The 20,270-nt window shown below is 35.5% G+C and overlaps 3 protein-coding genes across 3 annotated transcripts; 2 read left to right on the plus strand and 1 right to left on the minus strand.

Moving 5' to 3' along the window:
• The first annotated feature begins 225 nt into the window (after positions 1 to 225).
• On the plus strand, positions 226 to 4,438 carry LOC108220134 (uncharacterized). Its single transcript, XM_017393817.2, has 4 exons — positions 226 to 378; positions 904 to 1,376; positions 2,946 to 3,005; positions 3,153 to 4,438. The coding sequence occupies exons 2-4, from the start codon at positions 915 to 917 to the stop codon at positions 4,038 to 4,040; spliced, it is 1,410 nt and encodes a 469-aa protein (XP_017249306.2). The 5' UTR covers positions 226 to 378; positions 904 to 914; the 3' UTR covers positions 4,041 to 4,438.
• Positions 4,439 to 5,850: 1,412 nt separating this feature from the next.
• LOC108205127 (dynamin-like protein ARC5) lies at positions 5,851 to 16,592 on the plus strand. Its single transcript, XM_017374934.2, has 17 exons — positions 5,851 to 6,464; positions 7,304 to 7,468; positions 7,553 to 7,675; positions 7,962 to 8,183; positions 8,783 to 8,916; positions 9,344 to 9,436; positions 9,556 to 9,619; positions 10,663 to 10,711; positions 10,875 to 10,957; positions 11,348 to 11,505; positions 11,618 to 11,678; positions 12,922 to 12,984; positions 13,125 to 13,225; positions 14,112 to 14,169; positions 15,362 to 15,709; positions 16,030 to 16,194; positions 16,301 to 16,592. The coding sequence occupies exons 1-17, from the start codon at positions 6,120 to 6,122 to the stop codon at positions 16,373 to 16,375; spliced, it is 2,307 nt and encodes a 768-aa protein (XP_017230423.1). The 5' UTR covers positions 5,851 to 6,119; the 3' UTR covers positions 16,376 to 16,592.
• Positions 16,593 to 16,943: 351 nt separating this feature from the next.
• On the minus strand, positions 16,944 to 19,398 carry LOC108220143 (L-type lectin-domain containing receptor kinase SIT2). The gene is made up of 2 exons (XM_064094378.1): positions 18,639 to 19,398; positions 16,944 to 18,537 (listed from the first exon to the last, which is right to left on the minus strand). The coding sequence occupies exons 1-2, from the start codon at positions 19,263 to 19,265 to the stop codon at positions 17,077 to 17,079; spliced, it is 2,088 nt and encodes a 695-aa protein (XP_063950448.1). The 5' UTR covers positions 19,266 to 19,398; the 3' UTR covers positions 16,944 to 17,076.
• Between the last annotated feature and the right edge of the window lie 872 nt (positions 19,399 to 20,270).

Consider the following 20,270-nt stretch of genomic DNA (forward strand, 5'->3'; position numbering starts at 1 on the left):
TAAGCTCGGTTTCTCTCAATTGATTGTTTGTTACGGCATCAAATAATTTGTTGTTTAACAATGAACTGTCAATTTTGAGGGAACATCTTCTATATCAATAACCTAAAATTTGGTTAATAAAAAATGAAGTGAATACATTATTTACAAATCTCGGTTCAAATTCACCTATTCAAGAATAAAATATTTTTAAAAATAACCGGAATTGTCTGTGATCAGAGCCTGCAATTTTGTATACCACACCAAAAATACCAATACATACACAAACAACGGATTTGGTAAAAGTATATATAGAGCAGCTCAGCAGCATCATACTCCACAGCTTGAGAGTAATCTTCCAATAACAACTCAAAGCTTCTTCATTTCGCTTCGTCGGTCGAGGTCAGCTCTCTCTCTCTCTCTCAATTTCATCTCATCATTCAATATATGATCTGTAACTGATTATATATGATAATGTAGTTACGTACATGTATGTTACCTAGATAATCATCTTTATATGTTTGTATATATGCATCATATACACGATATAATCCGATTTCTGGCAAATTTCATGCTAATCAAGTTTCGAATTGTCCGATTGAGTGTTTTTCGAGAGAGATTGCATTTTTGGCGCGAGTGCGAAACTCAAAAAGTTTGTACAGTCATGTATGTGTCTGTGTGTATATACATGTCCGAATCCTGACAAATTTCATGTAATTTAGTTTTGAAATTGTTTGAATGAGAGAGAGAGAGAGAGAGAGAGAGAGAGAGAGAGATTGCAAGAATTTTGGCGCGAGTTCGTAACTTAAAAAATTGTGTACTTGCACATAAAATTGTTGATTAATGCTATGTTTTTGATGAATTTGTAGCGGTTTAGTTTAATTATAAGCATTTGATTGAATTTCTGTTTTGTTTTTGTATCAACAGAGTGAAATTCAATGGAAAGGATTTACATAGATAACAATTCTAAGCTTCATAAAGTGATGGCCTTGCGCAGTGGAATTTCGCCTTTCAGCAACACGCCTGTCGGTGTATATAATCATACACCGAGAAGTCCTGGTTTTGATTTGCGAGCAAATTCAAATGTTCTGAACAGTTCAGAGAATCTGGAATCTCCAATTGTCAGGTACTACCGTTCTGGAGGATCGCCGTTGTCTGCAATTGAGAATTTGGATATTTCGCCAAACACGTTGTTTAAGACTTCGGTCAAGGTGGAGGAGGATGTGCTTGTTATGGACGGAATTTTGGTAGGACCAGTGGCTGCTAGTAGGGTGAGGTCTTCGTCATCTACATCTGATTCTGGTGGTTCATCGTCTTCGGGAGGTAAAAGCTTTTATAAGACTGAGATTTGTCGATCTTGGGAGGATTTTGGAACTTGTCGCTATGGAGCTAAATGTCAGGTATAATATGAGGATCTAATCTTTATATAGTGATTATGTTCCATCTTTGCATACTACTTGTCGATGATTGAGCACATTTGTGAATCAGAGAGCCTTTCTAATGCTTTATATAATAGTCTAAGCTAGGCCTGAACAATAATAAATGCTAAGTGCATAATTTCTTAAGCAATTATGATCATTTCTTTGGTAGCAGAATATCCTCTTATGCAGATTGATTCAATCAATTTAAAATGATCAAACACATACTTGTGCACAAGAATTTTAAATATTGAAGTCTACACTTCCTTTAGCGAAATTAATCATTCCTTTGGTTTACTAGATATAATAGTGGAAGCAAGTTACAAACAAGAATTTTGGAACGTGAAACCCTGTTTACTACACTTGTTTACATATAGTCCTGTTAATTATGTGCGGACTTGAATTGCATACTCTGATGATACATTTATGATATTTGACATGGAGGGTTTATTATTTTATACTCACATCTGTTACTTTTGAATTGATTCTGCATCAAATAGTAGTTGCAACTCCATCTATTCCAGCGAATTGGATGAGAACCAAATACAATTTTAGTATATCGTTGAAATTAGTTTCAACAACAAAAAAATGGCTGTGCTTCAAAAAAAAAAAATGGCTGTGCTAAGAATTGGTTGTGCACTTGTTAAGCTAATACATTAACAAGCACAAAAAATATGTCAACGGTAGTGCTCTAACTCTGTGATCTGGAGAAGTCTTGTCTATACGTATTTTACTGTATTACTAATACTGTGAAGTTTTTGTTCCGATATGTAATTACTAGTCATATTATTAAATACCAGTTTCTCCTTGTTTAATAGTCTGGCAACTCTATACCTATAAAGTTATGTGTTTTAGGAGTACTTTGTCAACAATTTAAAGAGTATGAAGCTGATGTAGAATTCTTGTCATACAAGCAAATCCTAAGCTTTCTTCTTGTATGTGTCTTAGTGCCAGCAGAAGTTGTGGTAGTGGAAATGAATTGACTCCTTTCAGGCACAATGTGCTTCATTTTAATGTTATTCATGTAAAACAAGGGCTCTGTGAATTGTGATGGTTGAAAGAGATAAAATGAGTAGTTAAGCCAGTTTACTGTAAGCCTAGGTGTTTTTTCTCTAATATATATGGTTTTTGCATGCAGATAAAATTCATTAGAAATCAAATTTTTCGTCATATATTTGTATTGTAGGAAACTAAATAAATGACACACATCTTTTACACTTACGGGTTAATGCATCTTCGATCAAAGTCTAATCCATATGCTACTGAACATTTGGACTAGATGGGACTCTTCAAATTCATGGCATCAATCACTATAAACTAGAAAGTTATGTTTAGATCGTTGTTCTCATTGTAAGTTATTAATGATTATTATTTTCCTAAAAACTATCCATTCTGCTGTTTTAACCACTGTTATCCTAAAGCAAATCACTTGGCATAGAAATTTTACAGCTAATTGCTTGAGAGTACTCGAGCATGATTACATCTTATACAGATTCTTACCTGTGCTTTGCATATGATATCCTTTAACCATCTTAGCTCCATATTTTACAGTTTGCACATGGAAAGGAAGAGCTGCGTCCAACTCGGTTTTTTAACAAGAGCAAATCAGAGGTAGAGAAAGTCATCAGTTAGAATGTAGAAGTGAACTCATCATCTGTTAAAAAAGACGTTGTTGCTACTTTTGTGTCTATTTTCTCTTTATTGACAGTGTAGACATAATTTATACAGTGCTAAATAAATGTCTTTTGGTATTTGTAGACCCAGATTTGCAGGGCATATAGTTCAGGAACATGCTCATATGGCTCACAGTGTCGCTTTAGTCATGAACAGACCAATTCGCCTGCATCAGGAACAGATTCTCCATTTACTTTAGCGAGTCGAACAGTCTCACAGAACAATTCGCCTGCATCAGCAACTGATTCTCCTATCCCTGCTTCAAAAACTCAAGCTGTCTTACCTATCAAGCTAGAGAAAGCCATGAACTGTGCTGGAAGGAGCCCTTTGACAGCACGAACAATCTCACAGAACAATTCACCTGCATCATCAAAAGATTCACCTCTCTGTGCAATTCCTTCAGAAATTCTCTTACCTATGAAGTTAGAGAAAGCCGCTAAGTGTGCTGGAAAGAGCCCTTTGACAACAAGAACAACAATCACATTGAACAATTCACCTGCATCATTGGAAGATTCACCGTTCTCTGTGATTCCTTCAGAAACTCTTTTACCTGGCAAGCTAGAGGAATCCATGAACTGTGCTGGAAAGAGCTTGTCGACAACACAGATAGTCTCACAACACAATTCTCCCGCATCTGCTACAGATTCACCAGTCAGTATGATTCCTTCGAAACCTGGAACTGTCTCACCTATCAACCTAGAGAAACCCATGACCTGTGCTGGAAAGACTTCAATCACTCCAACAGTCTCACCTATTAAACTACAGAATGCCATGGACTGCTCTGAAAGCTTCATATTTGCTAACAGTGATTGGTCTCCGCTGGATGATGACATTGAGGTTGCCTTGCCTTGTTCTTCCTCGGCTGACAAAGCTCTGTCTAGAGAAGAAGTTGATGCTTATATAAACAGGGTTCTCTATGGTCCTAGTAAGAGGAAGACATTGCCTGCTTTTGCTGCAATCTGCCCAAGGTAGAGAAATCCATATTCCCACACAAATCTCATTTTCTACATCTACGAGACAGATTAAAGAACATAAAACTTACTGCTGTGTTATAGTCGCCTTCAAGGAATTTTTTCCGGTACAGTCTTACCACTTATCAGCTCTGTACATCTTATATAGACCATATATCACATATGAAGTCAGCTATGCACTTAACTTCGAAATCAGTGGATAAAGTGAATCGAGTATTAGTGTGGTGCTTGTCCAAGTAAAGCCTGCATTAGAATTTCAGAATAGAACTGCAGAATCATGTTGGTCGTTTAAAGGTTTTTGAACTTGTGACAATCTATACAGTCGCTCACATTTGCATGAATATGCAAATCAATGATTTTTCTTTCCTGGAATATTAGATAACTCACCTGGTTGTTTGACACATAATAAAAAAAATTACCCTTATATTTTTCCATTTTCACATCATTTTTAGTATTATTTTTAAAAAATACTACCACGATTGGCATTTGGCACTACCATATGTCAATTTTATTTATTATATTTTGTTTATGATTCAAGTTCTAAAATATATTTCTCGATGATCGAAATTAGGAATGAAATTAACACCAGAATTTATTGATTGTAAATTTTTGACATCCCAAATTAACACCCTTTATTGCATGATTTGACGTCTCACTTCGTCACAAATTATTATTACACCATTTAATATTAGGCCGGGATACATTATTTTAAATAATTAAAACGTGTTAGAATTGTCTTTTCAGTATTACACTGTTTCATATTAAATTGAGGACAAATTTATTATAAATATTTAGACACAATGACAAGGTCTTGCGTTTAGTAAGAATTGAATTCTCCAATCACCGGATCAAGAGGGTATGGATTTATTTTAGTTATCACAATGACTTTTTTAATTTAATTCCATATTATTTTAATTTAATTTGTGACTTATATTAGATAATTAATTTCATCTAAAACACATGTATCTATTGTATATTACAAAGTTAATATAAAAATATAACGATAATTAATTTGTAGTGGGTGAGTGCATTTTAATTTTTATAATCAGTTTGCGCAGAACATTGTCCAAAATGATTATGTACAGGAACAATGCTTTAAATGACCACTAGGCATTCACTATCTACGAGTATAGAAAACAAAAATAAACAAAGAATACGCATTTATTGTATGCGTATCTAGTATTGAATGATCACATTTATGCATTCTTCACATGCGTATGCCACACTCATGTGATCCACATGTCATTCCACGATATTTGCATGCCATCTCGTTTGGTCAATTGTTATATGTCTTTGCTTAAAATAATTATTACGAGGCAGGCTCAGGCCGCTTAACAATCAATGAATGCACCCTTTCTTTATGCGTCTTTTTTACATTTTCTTAAAAAAATACATACGCTTATTTCAGAGGGTAAAGTGGACACCTTTTCTGCATATGGTTATTTTGGACACATGACCCCTAAAAAAGAGTTATTTTTGACATTTTCTCATTTTGTAGTTGAATGCACTCTTGGTTTTATATTTAAAATTAAGAGTATATTTTTCCACTTAAATGACTTTATTTGGGATAATATTTGTCTAATTATTATATTCTATATCACTCAATATTAAAAGCAGTTTAGTTGGATAAAAACTAAAAGGCAAGCCTAAATTCAAATTTAGTAATGAAACTTATATTAAATTTTTTTTATTTATTTTAAGGCCTATAAACACTTTTTAATTTTATGTTTACATAAAACAACAAAACAATGATAAATAAATAGTGTCGACTGTCGACTACATATCAAACAAAATTCAAAAAGAGTAGAGGGACAAGAAAGCTAGTGTACAAAATTGACAAAAACAAAACACACACACAGCACACTCTATAATGGCACAACACTAGATATCAGTATCAGCTACACACACTCCACCACCACACACTCACCCGGTGATTTTTTCAAGCTTACACGACTAGTTTACAATATACATTCTAACAATTATCGTCGGAGTGACGAGAATCGAACGAATCTAATATTCGTTCTCATAATTATCTTTAGGAGCGAGCGAGAATCGAACCTGAACTCACGGTAATAAACAAATGTCAGGAGACTCACAAGACTCAATGAGCGAGCCAAGCGACTGGGACGACTCGCAATCGAGTCTCTACGAGGCCTACAACGAGCTCCACGGCCTAGCGCAAGAGCTCGACACGCCGTTCGATGCTCCGGCGGTCCTCGTCGTCGGTCACCAAACGGACGGCAAGAGTGCTCTAGTGGAAGCACTCATGGGATTCCAATTCAATCATGTCGGTGGCGGTACAAAGACTCGGAGACCTATTACGCTTCATATGAAGTTCAATCCTGATTGTCATTCCCCTCTTTGTTACCTTCTCTCCGATTCCGATCCTTCCGTTACGCAGCACAAGTCTCTTCTTGACCTCCAGGTCTTTGTTTCTTCTTGTGTTGTCTTGTTTATGCGATTTGGAGTTGTATGAATGTGTGCATTGTGTAATTGCTTTACTAATTGGCGCGATATGCTTAGGTTTGTTAAATAGAGATAAATTAGTATTCGCTGTTGCACGTCGTGAAAATCCGTGATGAGTATTCTTAATTATGAAAAGTTGTTTATGGTGTCATTGCTCGTATTTAAATGTACTTATTAGAAATGTTTAGGTTTGGTAGATAGAGAGTAAATGAGTTTATTCGTTGTTGCACATCGCGGAAATCCGTAAAAATTGATTTGCATTAATTATGAGGTGTTGTTATGGTGTCATTGCTTGTATTTGAATGTACGTTATTGGAAATGCTTAGGTTTGGTAAATAGAGATAGCTGAGTATATTCGTTGTTGCACGTCGCGAAAATCCATGAAAATTGAGTTGCATTAATTATGAGGAGTCGTTTATGGTATGTACATTACCGGAAATGTCTAGTGCATGCGTGCGAAGGGGAACTAAAATGATGAAACCCGTGAAAGAAATGGTTTGGAATTGTCAGCATTATGCGCATTATTTATTTCTGATGAAGTGATAATGTTTAGAAGTTGTTTATGGTGACATTCCTTGCATATTAAACATGTATAATTTTTAATTTTTGGGCGCAAGCAGATTGAAAGTTGAACAAACAAATTCCAGAAAAACTGTAGGTTCTATTTGTTGAATGTGGAGAAATGCCTTATGTTGGAAATGTCGCTTGTGTATTATGAATGGAAGTTTATAAGGACTTTAGCCGTACAACTTGAATTTATAGGTGATTAATAGTTCTTTGTGCTTAAAATATCTGCAGGTTTACATTGAAGCTGAAAACATGAGGTTGGAGCATGAACCATGTCAATTTTCTGCAAAGGAGATAATTATTAAAGTTGAATATAAATTTTGTCCGAATCTCACCATTATAGATACCCCGGGGCTTGTTGCTCCTGCGCCTGGTCGAAAAAACCGTGCTTTACAGGTTCAAATCGAATCAAGAATTTTCTCTTCTCTGATTTAAGTACATGAGGTAGCATGTTGGTCAATTTCCTGGCTTATGTGGCAGGCTCAAGCTCGAGCAGTAGAATCCCTAGTGCGTGCAAAAATGCAGCATAAGGAGTTCATCATATTATGTCTTGAAGATTGCAATGACTGGAGCAATGCAACTACACGCAGGGTGGTAATGCAAGTATGTCCACCTCAGATATGCTTAATTATGTCTCTGCATAGTCGGATTCTTTTCTACTAATTTATAAGAACCGGAAAGTATTAAAGGACCAGTAACACATCATACATGTTCAACGATTTAGTAATTACAAGAATGGAGATCTTGTGTGATAAATCAATCTTCTAGGACAGCAGGTTAAGATCTTGTGTTATAAATCTATCTTCTAGGACAGCAGGTTTTGAGGTGAGCTTCTCTGGATCTATTACACTGAAAGCAAAGGCTTGATGTCTCCACTAACTATATGCAGATAGATCCTGAACTTGCAAGGACTGTGGTTGTGTCGACAAAGCTTGACACCAAGATACCTCAGTTTGCACGTGCTTCAGATGTGGAAGTTTTCCTTTCACCTCCTGTCTGCGTTCTTGATGGCTTCATGCTAGGCAATTCTCCATTTTTCACGTCTGTGCCATCTGGAAGAGTTGGTTCTGGACATGAATCTGTTTACAGATCCAATGACGAGTTTAAACAGGTAAATCCTTTAATTAAATTTATTCATAGTATTATGTAACGACTTATCTTTGTGTACAATTTAATTTTCTTGATGTGCTTGCCTTGTGGAGATCCGTGTACATATATATATACGTATGTATTTATTCTCATGAAATAGGGACCACTTATTTTCATGGTAACACATGCAATTGAGTGGTCCATTTGCTAGCATGAGTACATTGGCAATACAAGCCCAAAGATATAAGCTAAACAGTCAGGTTCGTACTAAAACAAACTAAAACATTGTGTACCACTCGGAAGTAGGATCCGGGGAGGGTAAGAAGTATGCAGACCTTGCGCCTACTCCCAGAAGTAGAGGTCTGTTTTTGCAATATATGGTTATTGTTTGTTACAATGTCTGTGATGACATATGTTGTGGCACAAGAGATTAATAGCTTTCACTAACATATGAGCAAGTATTAGAGTCAAATACATGTAGAATTCTAAATTGATTAGTTTGGTACTCTTATCATCTTTGAAGGCGCAATAGGTTTTTTATGTTTGAGCTGTATCGTCCACACCACTGCAGTAATAAATATTATAAATTTTATCATGTTACTTATTGATTTTTTGTTGCAGGCAATTTCTTTGAGGGAGATGGAAGATGTGGCATCGTTGGAGGAGAAGTTGGGCAGGTCTTTATCAAAGCAAGAAAGAAGTAGGATAGGTGTAAGCAGCCTTAGATTGTTCTTAGAGGAGTTACTGCAGAAAAGGTAGATAGGTCTTTCTTACTATAATCTATTAAAAAATAAGAGATATTGATGATACACCATTAAATATCTTCGAGGTTTTTGCAAAATTATTATTTTTTGAAATTCTTTTGCAAACTATGACTTTGCGACCAAATGCAACTAAAACATAAAACTTTTGCCACCAGAATCAACCGAATCCAACTGCAAATCATATTTAATAAAATGTAAAAACAAAACTTGATTCTGCTGGAATTTGGTTGCAGACCGTATTTTTTGCCAATATTTCCAAGTTCGCAATAGAGTTGCAAATTTGTTTGAAAAAAGCAGTGTTTTGTTAATTGCTCAAGATCTTTTTGTAAGAGAAATATGACCATTAACTGTTAAATTCCATTAGTTTGAATGTTTAAAGATACAAGTCTCATAAGTTGTGGCTGTAAATGATCATTAGATATATGGATAGCGTCCCACTGATCATTCCACTTCTTGAGAAAGAATACAGGAGTACCACAAGAAAGCTAAATGAAATAAATCAGGAACTCAGGTTTGTACTTTGCTTATGCAAACATTCTATTGTTCTAATTTCAGTACACAAATTTGATGATCTTTTTGTGGCATGACTGACCATTTCCGGGTTTTTTTTCTTCTGTTTGTTCCGTTTAGCACTTTGGATGAAGTAAAACTAAAGGAAAAAGGAAGAGCTTTTCATGATCTGTTCCTGACTAAGGTTTGGATCCATGTGTGACTTAATGTTGTCCTGGTATCTAAATTACTGATTTTTTTATCAGATAAACCTAGTTTGCAAATTTAAATTGTTAATATAATTTGCAAGTTTTTTTCAGGTTTTGAAATGTCCAAAACCCAAATTATCGTCTATTCATTCATATAATTAAACAACGAGACTAAGTTGCTCATAATAAAATGTTTTGTCTCAAGTTTTATGGTCAATCCGTTCATCATGTAGCAAGGTTATTACGGCGCCAAGTCGAGCCTCGGCGCCCGGATACCTTGGAATCGACTAGTTGACAAGTCGCCCGACTAGTCGTAAAAAGTCGACAAGTCATTCTTATACATATTTTTACTAGATTTAATATATAAAATATAGTTGAAAGCACATCAGTTTATAGTTTGAATCAAAAGTAAAAGATAATAAGCAACAGTGAGATGTATACGACGTAGCAGATTGTTAGTTCACATATATATTGAAGCCAGAAAGTAGTGATAGGAAAGAAATAATAATGTGAAGTTGAAATGATACAAATCTTAGGGATATACTTATATGTGTTGAAAGTGATACAAAGATTACATAGCCTGAAGTCAAAAAGTAGTGACAGGAAGAAAATAATACAGTAATGTGAAGTTGACAAAAAGTAGTGATAGGAAGAAAATAATAATGTGAAGTTGAAATGATACAAAGATTAGGGAGACACTGATATGTTGAAAATAAGTCGCCAGACTAAATAAGTCGTTGCTCGACTTTTTCTATAAAATGACTTGTCAACTAGTCGTCGACTTGATAACAATGTCATGTAGGCACTTTAGCAAGCACATGATTGAAGAATTCCGGTTAATATATCATGTCAGAACTCAGAATCAGATTATCAGAAGAGAACCTAATATAACTTTAGGTTACTTATTACTATAAATATGGGAAATGTATGATTTAGTCATGATACTAGATCTATTTCAAAAATACTTTTTTACCTTAGATTTATTCAGAATTTTTTTTCATTGTTAATTTCGTCTTACTATGTTCTCTTTGTTGCTCAGTTATCATTACTATTGAAGGGGACTGTGGTTGCACCTCCAGATAAATTTGGTAAACCGTCTAGATTAATTTAGGATTTAGAATATGATTTATCTGATCATCTTGATTTCCTTATACATTTGTGTTGTTAACTACCTAAATGATTTCTTCTTCTATCAGTTTTGTAAACTACTAAATCATTTTAAAGTGTAGCATCTTCGTGCTTTCATTGTAGGGGAAACACTACAAGATGAGAGAGTGAATGGAGGGGCATTTATTGCGACTGACGGTCTTCAGTTTCCCCACAAGCTAATACCAGTAAGCCCTATATTTGATAATGCTTGTCCTCTATTCTCTGAGGTAAATTACTGCATAAAGTTGCATGTAACGGATACTTTTATCCGTCATAAATATTTATGTCTCATTACTGGAGTATCGTGTCTGTATCTCTACTAATTTTACTTTGTATGGCCCTCTAAGGTGTTAGACTTGTATATGGACATGCATTATCTTTTTGTTCTTGTCGTCAAAAGTAAAACACATATTGGTGGCCTTTTCCTTGTTTGTTTAATATAAGTTCTTGCATATCTATTAAGAGGTTTAATTCTCATCAGCAATGGAAGTATGAAACAGAGAGCAGGGGAAAACAAACTGTAATTTTGTTATCCATTTTATGAGTTTGCTATATTTATTTTCTGTTTTATACAGAATGCAGGCATGAGGCTCTATGGAGGTGCGCAATATCATCGTGCAATGGCTGAATTTCGTTTTGTTGTTGGTGGTACCAAGTGTCCTCCAATTACTCGTGAAGAGATTGTAAATGCATGTGGAGTGGAAGATATTCATGATGGAACCAACTACTCAAGGTAATCTCATGTTTAAGATTCTTTTTAGTTTCTGAAACCTCGAATGTCTAAGTCGCTTTGTACAATTGTATCTCATTCCTAATGTTTTTTGTATCACTTCTCAAATATGTAGGACTGCTTGTGTAATTGCTGTTGCAAAAGCTCGTGATACATTTGAGCCTTTCCTTCATCAGGTGGTTAACTCCTTAAAGCTGAGGATTTTTGTTGCAGATATCCTTATCCATGATTGGACGTAGTGATTTGTAGAATAGAGCTGACATAAACTAATTTGTTGGAGTAAATCATTTCTCAGAACATTTTGGGGATTCTAAAGTCAGTATGAACTTGTGGAACAATATATGTAGGCAAGTGCAATTGTGCTAAAGCAATGTAGTCACAGTTGGCGTTAGGGGAAAAACTTATGTCTGATCGTGCTGAGAATAGACATCATTAGGAAAATATCTGTGGCATACTTGTTTTTGGGCATAGACATGTATTAGAACACCATTTTGAACCTCGGACCTTGGTTATAGGTATGTACTGTAGTGGCTTTTAGAGGGTATATTATATGCTATTCACCATGTTACCGGACCTGGCTAGAAGTGTGCTATATGGATATGTGTCTAAGTAATGACTGAGAATTATTTGGTAGTTTTTTGCATAAATTGGCCTAATATGAAGTAGAATTGTATATTTACATGTCAAGTGTCTAGAGTTCAACACAGGTACTTCAGAATTCATATGGAATATAGAGTAGGGGTAACGTAGCTTATAGCAACCACATCAATATTGCCAAAATGTGATGTGCGTGCAGTTGTGTGCATGTTGTCTAGGGCTTGATATAAAATTGTTCTTCCTATCCAAACATGTTTTGAGGTCAGTGAAGCGTGTCCCTCATCTTGCTGATTGACTTGAGTATTGAAATATTTAGTGTATAATATATTGGCATCATAATTTCACTGTTCTGTTATTCAAATTCTTTATGTTGGAGATTGACAATTGTGTACTTATATGGCTCAAATTACGGTGATGAGGGAAACCTTGTACACTTAATTCAGTTATATGAGAACCAGGAGAATTGATAGGAATTAAGTATATTAATTTACTGGATGTGGAGGAGCTCTATTCTGCGTCATTGAAATTACCATTTATTCATGCACACATTTGTTCCAACTTCTAATACTCTGGTCAGATTTTTCTTTCTAAACGTGTCCAAGAGCATGATCCTTGATTGTCAATATAATGATATCAATGCTTAAGTGCTACATTTCTTGAGTAGGCAAGTGAACTCTAAGTCTAGGACTAGAACATTTAGCTGTACCATGTTGCTGGACATAATACATCACATACTTTCTTATTGACGAATTCTGATCTTTATGCATGACTTGACCTTATATATTTATGACAATTGTATAAATTTTACTTAATGGCTTACAGTTGGGCAGCAGGCTCCTGCATATCCTGAAGAGATTACTCCCTATTTCTGTTTATCTTCTTCAGGTATGTGTTTTCTCAATTGTTATTCAGGCTTGTTATTGCTTGCAGATCTTTTATTTTTGTACAGTCAGGTACTTGTTTCACTTCTAGTAAGGCATAATAATTGCGTATTTATTTCAAGTTATTTTTGATTTTACCAACAGAAAGATGGTGAGTTTTTGAGTGGCCACGAAGTGTTTTTAAGGCGTGTGGCTTCTGCCTTCAACAACTTTGCAGAATCCACTGAAAGATCATGCCGTGACAAGTTTGTATCCATTCCTAATCTTAATTTGTTTATGCGATTTTCGTTCATCTTTTTAAATGCATATCAAACTTGTGATGATTTCCTTCAAAGTTTTGAATTTTTTTTATGGCAAATATGCACCAAGATAACTTGTGATCACCTGTGCAGATAATTTCATCTTTTAAAGTTCAGAGTTTATTGAGCAATTTGGTTAGTTAATTAGTGCTGCTTCTGTTAGACAGTTGTTTTTTGTTGATCACTGGTCTTGACTTGTTCACATATTCAAAATGTAAAATTTTTCCAAGTTTTCTTATCTTCATAAATGTTACTGTATTTTTTATTTCCTGTCTCATCCATATTATTTTTGGCAAACTTCGAAAATCTACTCCAATAGTTAGCAACCTAAAAATTTGCCTACGAGGTCCCATCTGTAAAATATAGAAATGATACGATAAGATGGTACAATATAAAAGAGGTATAACTATATAAGCTTCTGGACAATTTTATGTGTTTTTCTATTTAGGAAGTTGTCAAATTTTGGCAACCTTGGCTGGCAACCTCATAACTCCGATAGGTGGGCAACGAAGAGTGTCTTGCCACGTCAACATTGGCAACCTCCTTGCTCTCCACCAGGGGTTGCCAACGCTTTTGTGTTCCCCTATGTAATATATGACTATAGGTTTTATCAACTGTACAAAGTGAATGTTTTCAGTACATTGGTCACCCTTTTAGATGTAGGCTCTTCAGTCTTTCTAATCCTTTTTCAGATGCAGACATTATTTACCAAGCATAAGTTTACATTGCTCATATTGGATTATAATACTTAGTGTAATTACTTGTCAAAAATAAAATAAAATTAGTGTATATAGCTGAGTGAATCTCTTTTCTATCATTATATCTTTTCCAGATGCATGGAAGACTTGGTAAGCACAACACGTTATGTGAGCTGGTCCCTCCACAACAAGGTTGGCACTACTAAACTTTAAGATGTATCTTATAATATTGGACTGGCATTATTTGTAGTATGCAAAATTTCTTACAAATATATGATAATAGCATATATGTTTGTTGATGTACATGTATTTCTTACAAATTGCATATTATAAATAAAAATATTCCACTATACAAGATCAAAATTTTAAAGAATGTTTTATAATCTTTCATTTTAAGTCAACTTATTTTATATAATAGATTTTCAGATTTTGGGGCGACATGGTAAATTTTTGAATTGGGCCTCCGCAGTATATTAGACAGCCCTGACAGTGGAGTGTTCTAAAACTAAAAGTACCCAAATAGTCTAAGTAATCATTAATCCCCAAAAGGTCCTTCATAAATTCTGTCTAAATCCCACCAACACCTGATTTTTGTCCCAAAATATTTACATACATTGATGTATTTTTTTAAAAGAATATACATGTTTAGCATATATTAATATCATATCTATTGTAATGATCTATACTGTACTGGACTATTAAAGCCTAAAAATTAAAAGTTTGGTTGGTCGGTATTTTTTTTTTGGTGTTCGTAATTCATCTTATACTAGATATATTATTTAATAATAAATTAAAATAATTTATTATCTAACTTGCTACTAGATGTCAAATGCCGTTAACAACATATTATAATTATGTAGGTGTTTTTTAGTTCTGATAATATATCTTATTATAATTCTAACACAGATATTATTCTAATATTAGCACATATTTTAGCACATATTTTACAAATGTATATATGAAAATATATATAATAATATAAAAAATTTTAAAATCAACCCGTGCATCGTGCAGGATACTAGTCTTGATTAAAATATAATGTGTAATATGAAGTAATTATATCCCAATTTGTGTTTCAGGTATATATATTTTAATTACAAACTAATAATGCTTCGATTAATCCCTGATTATCCAGTTTATTGCTAGGAAGGTATGTAACTATTGTTATGGCTCTTGGTTTGAGTTGCTCCCTAATTTTCTTTCTCTGCCATATCTTGGTTTTGACAAGCTCAACCTGTTCGTTTTCTTTATCCAAAAAAACTTTATTCACAGAGTTGCCTTAGGCTATCAAGATCATTTTTTCACTTGTCAATTTTAGTTTGTGTACCTTGTTTCTCTGTGCTAGACTGCTATTCTTCTTTTAACCTGGTTCTATGATATGCAGAACCGTGCTGGCTTACGTCAATTCTTAGACTCATTTGGTGGAAATGAACAGTCTGCTATTGGAGGCAACTCGTTGCAGGCAAACATATCACAAGATTCCTCTTTTAGCTCAGTGCTCAGCGATAAGCAGGATGGTAAGGCAAGGGCAGATGTGAAACTCAGTCATTTGGCTTCAGCAATTGACTCGAGCACAAATATGCAAACTATGGAGACAAGGCTAGCAGATCTTTTAGATAGCACCTTATGGAACAGGAGACTTGCTCCTTCATCTGAAAGAATTGTTTATGCTTTGGTACAACAGATATTCCATGGCATAAGAGAATATTTCTTGGCTTCTGTTGAACTAAAGGTAGGTTCTTACTTATTCTTATTGTTCTATATTTTACTGTTTTTAATATAGCGATTCAGAACTGGTAGACGAGGAAACCAGTAATAAACTAATAAGAACAATTTGGAGAAGCTCTGATTGTTTCACTTTGTTTAACATCTTTTTCACTTTGTTTAATATCTCTCCTCTGTATAATTTGTCATTTAACAAGCTGGTGGCTGCACTAATGGTGCTTTCAACTTTCCTCTGGCTGTTGCTTTTTTTTTTTTTTTTTTCCTGGTCTATAATTAGCCCTTTTGAGAATCTGTGATGAAGACATTATGCATTATCTTGGTTTGCAGTTCAATTGCTTTCTACTGATGCCAGTTGTGGACAAGTTGCCTGCACTTCTTCGAGAGGATTTAGAATCTGCATTTGAAGACAATTTAGATAATGTTTTTGACATCACTAATTTGCGCCATTCATTTGGTCAACAAAAGAGAGAAACAGAAATTGAGCTGAAAAGGGTAAGTTTCTCATCTTGTTCTTGGGATCCTCTCCTGCATATTGGTGTTGCTTATATAGTATATTCCTTGCTCATATTCATGTGAATACGTGGTTACCTATCTGCAGATACAGAGGCTTAAAGAGAAATTCAAACAAATACATGAGCAGCTCAACTCTGAGAAGCGCATTCGAACACCATAACTTCTACCAGAGTGCTAGATTATAATATCATACGGAATGGAGATTTGTTACATCAAGAACATCTTGTGTTATATCTGTGAGCCCTAGTTTCTTTCTATCTTCAGTTTGTAGTTATGGTTTATGAATGGAATACCTTGCATGTATTTGGTTGCTGTACTTTAGACATGATTTTAGTTTACCTGATTTTATGAATATATTCTCTCTCATTTGTAAGTAATTTTAAGCATATAACACTAGCATAAGTGGTTAATCTTTACAAGTAGAGTGCATTGAGAGCATGAAATTCAAAAACTTTATTTGAGTGTCGATATAAAAGCTCTCTACGTATACCAGTTTTATCTAGGTGCAACTAAAGTGTGCACTACCTTAGTGATTTATCAACAATGATCAAGTGTATGTACAAAGTAGCTGGGGGGTGTATGAGGCGGTGTATAAGCCAAAGCCCGTCGAACTGGCAAGTACCACTCCCTGAAATTACTTGACCACAGAAAATTTGTTTGTATGCTAAATGTGGAAAATTAAGTTGAGCTGCTTGCTAATTCAATTTATATGCACATCCTGATGCAAGGTATCCAACTTGAAAGCAGTAGAATCTAAGTGATACACATCTCCATTTATATAGAGTCTAATACAAAATGTAAAAGTAGGTAAATTGTCACCCTTGAAAGAGAAACTGAACACTACTTTGACGAACACACTGTTTATAAAGTAACTGCTGTTGGCCTCGTATTAAATTGCAGTTGGTTAAACCTTGTGAAACTAGTACTCTGTGATGATGGTTCTATATTGCTCGAAGCAGTTAAGTCATCATCGTAGATAACTGAATAATTTGTTATTACTCCAGCGTTTTCTAGGTGTAAATTTGAAGGCAGAATAGGAAGGCTGGCATCGCCCAGCAAAACTTGCACAACACTTCTCATACTAGGTCTGTGATCAGGATTAGGATGAGCGCAAAGCAGTCCGAGACTGAGCACGAGCTCAGCTTCATATTGATTGTATTCCTCCAAATTAGGATCAACTGCTCGAAGAATCTCTCCTTTGGAGTGTAGTTCCCTAACCCAGTCTACTAATACCAGTTCTTCAGCAATTCTCCGGGGTTCAATTGGCCTCCTTCCACATGCCACCTCTAGCATTAGTGCACCATAACCATACACGTCTGTGCTTGTTGTAGCCTTGCCTGTTCTGGTCAGTTCAGGGGCCAGGTAACCCAGTGTTCCTACGATGTGCGTTGTCTGTGGGTTCAAACCATGACCATAAGTCCTGGATAAACCAAAATCTCCAAGTTTTGGTGTGAGATCTGCATCTATAAGGACGTTGCTCGGCTTCACGTCTCTGTGAACTACCATCTGCTCACACTCTTCATGAAGGTATAACAATGCGTGTGCAACACCAGTGAGTATCTTAAATCTTTCTTGCCACGTCAGTAGCTTCTTTTCCTGCTCATGTTTGTTGAACAGTAGATCATCCAGGCTTCCATTGACCACGTAGTCATATACAAGATGCAGCTCGTCTTGTCTTCGGCACCATCCATGTAGCTGAACAAGATTACGATGCCTAAGCCCTCTCATGCTTGTGATTTCTGCTACAAATTCTCTCATCCCCTGCCTTGAGTCCTGAGCTATTCGCTTTATGGCCACTTCGAGACCTGTGCTGGGGATAACTCCTTTGTAGACTCTTCCAAATCCCCCACACCCAATTAGGTTCTTCTCACTAAATCCGTTTGTTGCTGCAACAAGTTCAGAATAATTAAACCTACAGGCTCCATAATCCACTTCCCAATATTCCAAGATATCATTGTGGTTTCCAATATGATGTATGGTGTGTATAACACCAAGTAGAATCAGAAAGGCCAGAGTAATCGTTGCCAAAGTAATACCCACTATAAATCCCTTAGTGTGAACTACCCTCACCGGTTTATTTAAAGATGGAAGGTGCAAAGATAAATTTTGTGCTTTACCACCAATTCTGAAGCTCCATCCCAGAACATTTTGACTTGCTGAAAGCAGACCCGTGGAAGCAGTGAAGCCGGCATACATGTAATCATCTAGCACTGATGACAGATCAATTGGCAAACATATCAGCGGCTTAGGGGGTCTTAGAGTGCCGAGAGGAGCTATGGTAACATTTAGTAGCTTCTCCTGGCTGTTGAAATCAATCCAAACCTGAACAGGATCCATATCAGCGGCTTAGGGGGTCTTAGAGTGCCGAGAGGAGCTATGGTAACATTTAGTAGCTTCTCCTGGCTGTTGAAATCAATCCAAACCTGAACAGGATCGCCATCCTTGAGATTGATGGTGTTGGGGGTGGTGGTATTGTCAAAATAGTAAGCTGCTGGTTTAGAAGTGATAGATACTAAGCCGGATATGTCTATTCCGACGTGATTATCATTAATGTCCTTGAGTTCAAAGCTTTGAGTAACATCAAACTCGACAGCTAGGACTCGAGTAGAATATTTCGCATTACTTGTAGCATTTGGAAGGCCCAAGTACTGGTTTGCGAGGCATCCCTTTAATTTGTTTGTAGACAAAAGAACAAAGGCGATGCCATGGCCTCCGATTCCAGGATGCATAGGCTTGATGGAGAATACAAAAGTGGTGCTGAACGTGGGAATATAATATCTGTTGCCACTATTCGTTTGGTTCTGCCTGAACTGCAGAGGAGATGGATACAGTGCATGCCCGATTAGATTTGGTTCATCGTGTGTCAAGCCTAATATGCCATTAGACCAAAGGTATGCATCTCCGTCCAAGCTCAAATTTGCATTCTTAAAGCCATTGTAGGTGAACGCGATTTCTGAAATTACAACTTTGAAAAGGAAAAATAGGATGATGAAAAACGCTTTCATTGCTGCGTTCATGAGATGTCGAATCTGTACAACGCTCAGTAGCATTGGTATTTTAGCTTATGGATTTCTAGGATACTGACATTTGCGTATTAGTGTAGAGACTGAGAATGCAGTAGATGCAGAGAGTTCAGATTTATATTTTCTGAGAGAACAGTCTCAGAACTTTACAATGTTTGAGAAAAAGTTTAACACCATTGTTTTCCTATCCTGATTTTGATCACACTTTGCAGATATGCAATGATTTTTATATCATGCTACTAGCCTATTATGTATTGAATACAATTGCTGCAACTTGCAAATTCCTTGATCCCATACTAAGCAATTAACATGACTCTTCTCTTTCTAATATGATTATTGCATGCACATGGGCTTTACCAAATAAAGGTAGCAAGATATGAAGTTCTCTTGAAGGCTTGGAGCAACAGCCTCTTTTTGCTCATCTGCTGCTATTATTTTTGGATAAGTCAATCCATTTTATAAACGAGCTTTAGGGGATTATCTTGGAAAACCAAGTTACTAATTACAAACACGGTTGTGGATAGAAACTCAGTTCCATTCTTATTTATATCTCTGCATAAAAATTTGGATCATGCTTTGTGATGCACCTTCTGAATCTGAATGGTATGAATTAGTAAACTTGGGATTCTGAACTTGCATTAGGATCTGTTATTCGTATAGGTATATACGTATTGTCTCTGTATTATTAGTTGGATTAGTTGTGACTTGTGAACTCCAATGATATTGGATGCATGTTGAAACCTGGAAGACTGAAAATGTGGGAGAAAATGAAGGCATGGTCTGGCTTTTCTGCTACAAACTAGAGTCCCTCATGTTTTGGAGAGAACCCTGACTTAAATATCCGGGAGCCCGTTTGGGGGAGTGCAAGATGTTTCTCGTTTGAAGTTTGAAATTTTTTTGTTTATATAAATAAACCAAATAATCTAAAGTCAAAAGTTAATTTCTGTAAAATTATTCACTAACTTGATTTTTACTTTTTTCTGATAAAATTTACCTATAACTCTATAAGGAACAAGAGCATCTCCAACAGCG

The sequence above is a fragment of the Daucus carota genome, chromosome 1 (genome assembly GCF_001625215.2).
Source record: "Daucus carota subsp. sativus chromosome 1, DH1 v3.0, whole genome shotgun sequence".
NCBI classification, from domain to species: Eukaryota; Viridiplantae; Streptophyta; class Magnoliopsida; order Apiales; family Apiaceae; genus Daucus; species Daucus carota.

Coding starts and splice junctions, on each gene's coding strand:
- LOC108220134 (XM_017393817.2), top strand. CDS start 915: ATGGAAAGGATTTACATAGATAACAATTCTAAGCTTCATAAAGTGATG. Junction 1,377..2,945: donor GCTATGGAGCTAAATGTCAG/GTATAATATGAG, acceptor CATATTTTACAG/TTTGCACATGGAAAGGAAGA. Junction 3,006..3,152: donor TTAACAAGAGCAAATCAGAG/GTAGAGAAAGTC, acceptor TGGTATTTGTAG/ACCCAGATTTGCAGGGCATA.
- LOC108205127 (XM_017374934.2), top strand. CDS start 6,120: ATGTCAGGAGACTCACAAGACTCAATGAGCGAGCCAAGCGACTGGGAC. Junction 7,469..7,552: donor GAAAAAACCGTGCTTTACAG/GTTCAAATCGAA, acceptor CTTATGTGGCAG/GCTCAAGCTCGAGCAGTAGA. Junction 9,437..9,555: donor GAAATAAATCAGGAACTCAG/GTTTGTACTTTG, acceptor TGTTCCGTTTAG/CACTTTGGATGAAGTAAAAC.
- LOC108220143 (XM_064094378.1), bottom strand. CDS start 19,265: ATGCTACTGAGCGTTGTACAGATTCGACATCTCATGAACGCAGCAATG. Junction 18,538..18,638: donor AGGATGGCGATCCTGTTCAG/GTTTGGATTGAT, acceptor GATCCTGTTCAG/GTTTGGATTGATTTCAACAG.